Consider the following 7,499-nt stretch of genomic DNA (forward strand, 5'->3'; position numbering starts at 1 on the left):
CTCGGGCCGGAGCAGGGGAGTTAAACCCTATGAACTGAAGACACTGTCCCAGCTAGCAGCTGCCAGCCTGGAGCAGAGAGTGGCCCCCACTCTAGAAAGCATCCAGGGCCACCCCTCACGAACCCCAGGGAGGGGAAGCAGGGAAAGGGTTTCTGAAGGGGCAGGAAGGTTGTACAGGGAAGCTCCTGAGGAACAACAAAAGCCCTCTGAAACCTTACAAGCAGACTTGTGCCTGCCCGGCACTGGTTGGTGGGGGTGGTGGTTAATGGTTTCAGGCGCATGACTGCCCTTCGGTTGGGCATGTGGGAGCACAGAGGACTCATGAGAGGTTAAGGAAGGATTTTTACTGGTCAGGGATGGAGAGTGACATGAGAGACTATTGCAGACCTTGGGACAGACGCCAGAGGTGAGAGACCTGCAGGACCCCAGTGAGTTCCTCTGCACCCCTTGCTGCTGACACAAGATACATTTGAGCATTGGGCACTGTGGGCCCTATGCCTACCCAAAGTGGTAAGAATATCTTGGTTGTAGTGGATTTGCCATTGAGTATCCAGAGGCAGTGGCTCTAACATAGGGGGCCCTCCCTAGCAGGAGGTGCTCTGACACCAGGGAGGGGGAGGAGCCTGCACTGCCAGCCCCGCCCGCCCCAGCAGCGGATCCCCAGTTTCTCCAGGCAGGGCTGGATAGTGGCCCAGGGGTGTGTGGGGTTGGGTTGAGCTTCTAGGCCAGGCTATGAAAACTGGGAAGAATGAGGGAGGAGAGGGGGCAGCAGAAGTGGTGGGGATGGGCACAACAGGGGGAGTGCAGGGGGAAGGCAGTGCTGAGGGGAAGGTGAACTGTGTGGAGGGGAGCCATGGAGGAGGGCAGTGGGCAGGAGACAGACAGCTGGGCAGAGAGCAGAGTGGGAAGAGGACAGGGAGCTGTGGGTGGTGCAATGGTGAGGGAGAGGAAGGAGGGGGAAGAGCAAGCCATGGGGGGGGCCCGGAGGGGGAGTTTTGGGGGGTGGAGGGGAGGGGGAGCTGGGGGTAGGAGGGCAGTAGTGAGGGGAGGGGGAGTGTGAGGGGGCAGTGGGGAGGGAGAGCTGGAGAGTTGTGGGGGCAACGGGGGGGATGAGGAGGGGAGAGGATCGGGGGGCAGTAGTGAGAGGAAGGGGAGCCATGGGAGGCAGTGGCGGGGGGGTGAGGAGAGGAGGGGGAGCCGTGGAGGGCAGTGGAGAGGGACAGGGAGCTGGGGGGGTGCCAGGGGGCACTGGTGGGGGGCAGCAATTCATACAGGTGGGGCTGGTGCTGGAGCGGCTGAGCTGCCAGTGTCCTGCCTGTAATCCCAGCTAATTGGCTTTGCCCCTCAGCCCTGGTGTTCCTGGGGGCGGGGGTGGGAAAATAAGAGGATTTCTCTGACTCCTTCTTAAGGCCCCGCTGTCCCGTCCGCTTGCTCTGTGCCCGACCTGGAGCTGCCTGTCCCAGAGCTGGCTGCCGCGCCCCGGTGCCCGGCCCCATGCCCCACAAGCGGCTAGATGAGGTCGAGTCGGAGACATGCAGAGAGGGGCAGGACCTGAATAAGGGGGGCCAGGCGCCCCCTAAGGAGGAGGAGGAGCCCAAAGCCAGCAAGAGCCCCGGCTCCGAGTCGCGTCGCAGCTCACACTCCAGCCACGGGCGCAAACATGGCAAGAAGCATCACGCCGATGCCCATGCCGACGCCACCAAGGCCTACTCGCCCTTCCTCAACACTGTCTTCGGCAGGGTGCGCTTGCCTTGGGCGGAGATGGGGGGGGCAGAGCAGGATGGGGCACCAGGGAGGCAGGGCATGAGGGTGCTGGATGTGGGGCAGGGCATAGGGGTTCCGGGAGTGGGGCAGAACATGGGGCTTCAGGGTGGGGCATGGGTGTGCTGGGTGTGGGGTGGAGCATGGAGCATTGAGGTGAGGCATTGGGCTTCGCGGGGGGGCATGGGTGTAGGGTAGGGCATGGGGTATTGAGGCGGGGCATGGCGTTCAGGGGTGGGCATGGGGGCTCTGGGTGTAGGGTCGGGCATGGGGCTCCAGGGTGGAGCATGCGAGTGCTGGGTGTGGGGCATGGGGCACTAGGTTGGGGGCAGGGATGGGTACATGGGAGTGGGAGCAGTGATGGGGCACAGCATGGGGATTTGAGGAGGTCAGGACATGGGGGCAGAGTGGGATGAGGACATGGGGGTGGGATGGGGCAGGGTATGGAGGCACAGGGGGTAGGAGCAGAGATACAGGTGCGGTGGTGGGGTATGGGTGTGTGGGGGCAGGAGGAGTGGATGGATTGTTGTGGGGGGCTGGGCTCGAGGGAAGAGGGTGGATCATGGGTACGAAGAGGGGGAAATGTGGGCAAAAAGGTGCCCGGCAAGTGTGGGCATGGAGAGGACAGGCTGTGGTGTGAGAAGGGCTGGGCATGTGGGGTGGGGAGTGCTGTGTGGGGGTGGGCTGGGAGAGGAGAGGCAGCTGCAGTAGGGAGGCAGTGGGGGCATGGCCAGTTGGACGGTGTTGGTTGGGGAGCTCTTTGGGGTGAGATGAGGCATGGCTAGCTGGATTGGTTGGGTGGGGAGGGCGGACCATGGCTGGGTGGGCACGATCATGGTGGGGGCATGCTGGGGTGGGATGGGGGCAGCAGGGCAGGGTGGCTGTGCAGCACGTACAGCTTTCTGATGCCCAGAACGGTGCTGGGGGGCAGGCACCCTGCCCCCAGGCTCCTCCAGAGCGGGGAGGCGCTGGGCAGGCTCAGAGGGCCCAAGGGGTGGGGGAGAACGGGGCACTGCAGGCACCGGTGGGCCAGGGGTCCCCACTCCCAGATGGGAAATGGGACAGCCCCACTGGTGCCCATCATTCCCTGGGGCCAAGAGCCTGGAGGGATGGAGCCCAATCCTCCAGGTCCTTCTCTGCCCTCCAGGCAGCTCAGTGGGCTGCAGCATGGCATGGCGCCCTTGGGGCTTAACAACGGCCCTGCTGCCTGCACCCTATCACCCCGATTAGCTGGTATAAATAACCCCTTCTCAGCTCCCTCTTGGGAGCCCGCCAATCCCATTATCCCTGGGCGTGGGGCAGCCAGTGCCGGGGCCAGTCAGAGATGGGGGAGTAGGGGCTCTCAGGCAATGGCGTGGGGAGCAGGGCCCTGCTGGGGGGAGTGGGGCAGGGGTTGAACGGGTTGAACCATTGGAGGGCTGGAGTGTGGGTGGGGTGGGGGGCACTGGGAGCTGGCCGTTGAACCAGGCTGGGGCTGGAGATCACAGCTTTGCCCACAATCTCCTTAATCCCAGTTTCAGCAGGTTAATTTTGGCTGGGATTTCTCACCCGCTTCTGTGGCTTCTAAATGAAGTTGCCACCCTGACAGCACCTCCCGCGCCTTCCCTCCCCCACTGGACCCTTCACATCACCCCTCTCTGCAATGAGGTGTGTGCTCAAAGAGATGAGACCCCTCCTCACATTTCTCCAATAAAATATCACTGCCGAGCCCAAAATCCTCTAAGGGATGCTGGCTCTGATCTGGCCCTGGAGTGGGGGAGGACTGCCTGGCTCAGGGGGCAGCGAATGGAACACAAGGCCTTTCCCCTCTAGGGGACGCCAGCTCTGATCTGGGCCTGGGGCGGGGGCACTGGCTGGTTCAGGCGCTAGGGGGCCAGTTGGCTGAGGCAGGCTGGCGTGGGGTGCTGGCTGTGCTGTGGGGCTGGGGGCGTGTGGCTCTGCTGCGCTGACCCTGCTGTTCAAGGCTAGTGGGGAAGGTGATGGGGATCGAGTTACAAAGGGCAGCGGTTGGGGGCATTAGCACTGAGCTCCCAGCATCCCTGGGAGCCACGGAAACACTCTGGGCATGGAGCCCCTGTCGTCCACCCCTGCTTGCTTTTTGGGGCTGCTCTACCCTCTGCCCTCCCCCACTTGCCTTGTTCAATCCCTGCTTGCTCTGGGATGGGGGGAGTTTTTCCCAGTTAGCCCTTTCCTGCTATCTCCTGCCCTGGCTCCTGACCCTGCTTGCCATGCTGGCATGGCTCCTAGGGGTGGGTTTTGTGGGGAGGGTTTCCCTGACAACAGCTCTGTACCGGGGCTGCCTATCTAAGGGGGGTCCTCCCCACGTTCCTGGGGTCTAACTGCCTGCTCTTCTTTCTGCCCCCAGGAGAGAGATCTTTCCCCAGTAGAACTGGATGGTGAGTTGGCAGGAGTGGGGGCCTGCCCCTGGAAGGGGGGCACTGGGGCCCAGGCATGTCTGTTTGACCTCTTAGAGGTGGGGCAATAGATTGTGCCTGTCTCTCAGACATGCCCAGTCCCCTCTGGGTCAATGGCCAGGGACACAAGGAAGGGCACAGTGCCTGCCAATCTGAGGGGGTGGGTCTGGATTTATTTGTAGACTCTCCCAGTTGTGACCCTGTCCTGGGCTAGAATGTCTCTGGGCAAACCTAGGCATGCCCAGCCTGCAGCAGAGGATTCTGGGTAGCATGTCCCACCTGGCATTGCCCACTTTACAATTAGAATGACCACTAGGGGGCGTCCCAGCTGGAACCACTGTTAGTGGTGGAACCCCTCACCGTGCATCCCTGGGGGTCCTGGCAGCAGGGTCTTGGGCGCTGGGTGGCATCAGTGCAGCGGCCAAAGAAGGGGTCACCCCCATGCATCGATGGCCAGTTCGGGTTGGTTCTGACCCAGTTCTCACCCCACTGTGGCTGGTTTCCCTGGAACCCCCAGGGGGACGCCCGGGATAGGCACCCCAGCGCTGAGGGTGGCTCTGGCTCTTCCTCTTGGCAGAGCTGCTGGACGCCTTCAAGGAGTTCGACACGGACCAGGATGGCTTTGTGAGCTACAAGGACCTGGGCGCCTGCATGCGCACCATGGGCTACATGCCCACCGAGATGGAGCTCATTGAGATCTCCCAGCACATCAAGATGAGGAGTGAGTGTGGGGAATGGCTGTACCCTCAGGGGTCCCTCCCCGCACTGCATCTCACCCACCCGTGAGACCCCTTCTCACTGCTCCCTCTGTGGGACCTGTCCCTGCCCCAGAGAGACCCCCCTCCCCTCAGACTGTTCCCCACTGTGGGACCTGCCCCTGCCCCAGAGAGACCCCCCTCCTCACACTGCTCCCCCCTGTGGGATCTTCCCCTGCCCCAGAGAGACCCCCATCCCCTCACACTCCTCTGCCCCATGGGACCCTCCCCCTGCCCTAGAGAAACCCCCGTCCACTCACACTGCTCCCACCTTGGGACCCAGCACTGGCCCCCGAAAGAGACCTCCATCCCCTCAGACTGCTCCCCCCTGTGGGACCTGCCCCTGCCCCAGAGAGACCCCCCTCCTCACACTGCTCCCCCCTGTGGGATCTTCCCCTGCCCCAGAGAGACCCCCATCCCCTCACACTCCTCTGCCCCATGGGACCCTCCCCCTGCCCTAGAGAAACCCCCGTCCCCTCACACTGCTCCCGCCGTGGGACCTGCCTCTACTCCAGAGAGATCCACCTCCCCTTTCACTGCTCCCGCCGTGGGACCTGCCCCTGCCTCTGCCCCAGATAGACACCCCTCCCCTCACACTGGTCCCCCCGTGGGACCCTGCCCCTGCCCCAGAGAGACTCCCATTCCCTCGCACTGCTCCCCCGCCATAGGACCTGCCCCTGCCCCAGAGAGACGCCCCCTCCCCTCACACTGCTTCCCCCTGTGAGACCTGCCCCTGTCCCAGAGAGACCCCACTCCCCTGATGTGACTTCCCTCCGTGGGACCCCTCCCCATTGCGGGGGCTGGGCACTGATTTCCTTGTCTCTCCTGCAGTGGGTGGGCGCGTGGACTTTGAGGACTTTGTGGAGATGATGGGGCCGAAACTGCGGGAGGAGACGGCCCACATGGTGGGGGTGCGTGAGCTCAAGATCGCCTTCCGTGAGGTATGGGGGTGTAGGGGAACATGGGCACAGGGGGGAGGGGGAGCAGGTGGGGATGTGGCTGCACCCATCCAGTCGGGTGGTCCCACGCTCACCCCATTCTCTGTTCCCCTGCCCCCAGTTGGACAGGAACGGGGACGGGGAGATCAGCAGCGTGGAGCTGAAGGACGCCCTCCTGGCCCTGCTGGGGGAGCAGGTCCCGCTGCCGGAGGTGGAGGAGATCCTGCGCGACGTTGACCTCAATGGGGACGGCCACGTGGACTTTGACGGTGAGAGACCCTCTGCAGCCCCCACCCCACCAACCCCCTGGGGAACCCATTGACCCCAGGGACTCCCCTCACCCTACTGACTGCACTGGCCTTTGGGAACCTGCCTCCCACCCACTGGTGCTAGAGACCCCCCACCTCCCTTCATACTGAGCCCTAGGGATACCTCCTCTGCCCCCCCCCCCCCCCACAGCAAGGACTCATCCCTGCAGAGATCTCCCCCTTCTCTCCCTGCCAGTGTCTTCCTGTGACACCCTCCCACCCCCGCAGTCCTCTCTGTGCTCTCCCCCTTGTGTTTAGTTGTGTGCTGGGCCCTTAACCCAGAACTATAGGGTCTAGGTCCCTGGGCTAAAGAGCCACCCCCCACCCCCTCCAGAACAGGGTGAGGCTCAGACCCACTTTCTAGAGCCCCAGGAGGGCTGTTTTTTCACAGGGTGCCTGGGGGCAGAGCTGCCTCCTTTGGGATTGGATGGAGGAGGGGAGGGAGCCAAAGCTAGGACTGGGGAGGGGCAAATGAGAGGAGTGGCAGTGATGGCTGCGGGGTGGAGGGGACAATCTCCCCCCAGCATCCTGTCTCCCGGGGGGCATGATTCCTGCCCTTTGGCTGCTCCAAGCCCTCACCCTGCCCTTCACAGCCCCCTACAGCCCTGTGCCCCCTCCTGTGGAAGCTCTACATGCACTGCTTGGGGTGGGCAGCAGCATCCTGAAGCCTGGTAGGGGGAGCTGTGGCACGGGTTACAGTCTAGGGGGTGGGATGCAGTGTGGGGTAGCACAGGACAGTGCAGTCCGGCTGTGCTGTGCAGGATGTGCATTGGGAGGCGCTGGTGTTTGCTCACTCCAGGTCCCACGTTGTGTCTCTCTCAGAGTTTGTGATGATGTTGTCCTCCCGCTAACAAGGCCCTCACCCCCATCGCCATCGCCATTCCAGCCTCCAGGGGACCCGAGCAGCTCCAAGTGGATCCCCACTTCTTGACAACTGGTGACCCCCCTTCTTCGCCAGCAGGAAGTTCCCTCACGACTCCCTTATGGGCCTTTCTAAGAAGACCCCTCCCACCGGGTCTGCCTGCCCTTCTGCTGGCCCCTCTCCCTCACAGTGCGCTGCCAGGGAGCAGGGGCCTGAATGCCCAGTTGGCAACCCCACTGGGGGGCTGCTAAGTCTCTGACGAGGGCAGGCCCTGCACCCCAGCTGGGAGCCCAATAGGCGGGCTGTGGAATTTATTAAAAAACTACACGTAAGAATAAAAAACCTTCCCTTGTATTTCAATGAGCATCGGAGCTGGATGGCAGTCTGTACGTTTGCTCTCTGGGACGAGGCCCCTTTCAAATACTATGCACACGTCACATTCCATTCCCCAAAGTGAGGCT

The 7,499-nt window shown here is 62.9% G+C and overlaps 1 protein-coding gene across 1 annotated transcript; it reads left to right on the forward strand.

Moving 5' to 3' along the window:
- Nucleotides 1-1,494: 1,494 nt before the first annotated feature.
- LOC144266428 (calcium-binding protein 2-like) lies at nt 1,495-7,079 on the forward strand. The gene is made up of 6 exons (XM_077819881.1): nt 1,495-1,740; nt 4,127-4,157; nt 4,753-4,896; nt 5,762-5,871; nt 5,990-6,137; nt 6,999-7,079. The coding sequence occupies exons 1-6, from the start codon at nt 1,495-1,497 to the stop codon at nt 7,025-7,027; spliced, it is 708 nt and encodes a 235-aa protein (XP_077676007.1). The 3' UTR covers nt 7,028-7,079.
- The last annotated feature ends 420 nt before the right edge of the window (nt 7,080-7,499 follow it).

Source organism: Eretmochelys imbricata, chromosome 6 (genome assembly GCF_965152235.1).
Source record: "Eretmochelys imbricata isolate rEreImb1 chromosome 6, rEreImb1.hap1, whole genome shotgun sequence".
NCBI classification, from domain to species: Eukaryota; Metazoa; Chordata; order Testudines; family Cheloniidae; genus Eretmochelys; species Eretmochelys imbricata.

Bases quoted from the DNA above. Each gene is read 5' to 3' on its own strand.
- LOC144266428 (XM_077819881.1), top strand. From the start codon at position 1,495: ATGCCCCACAAGCGGCTAGATGAGGTCGAGTCGGAGACATGCAGAGAG. The intron at 4,158-4,752 runs GTGAGTTGGCAG...TCCTCTTGGCAG, and splicing joins TTCCCCAGTAGAACTGGATG to AGCTGCTGGACGCCTTCAAG. The intron at 5,872-5,989 runs GTATGGGGGTGT...CCCTGCCCCCAG, and splicing joins TCAAGATCGCCTTCCGTGAG to TTGGACAGGAACGGGGACGG.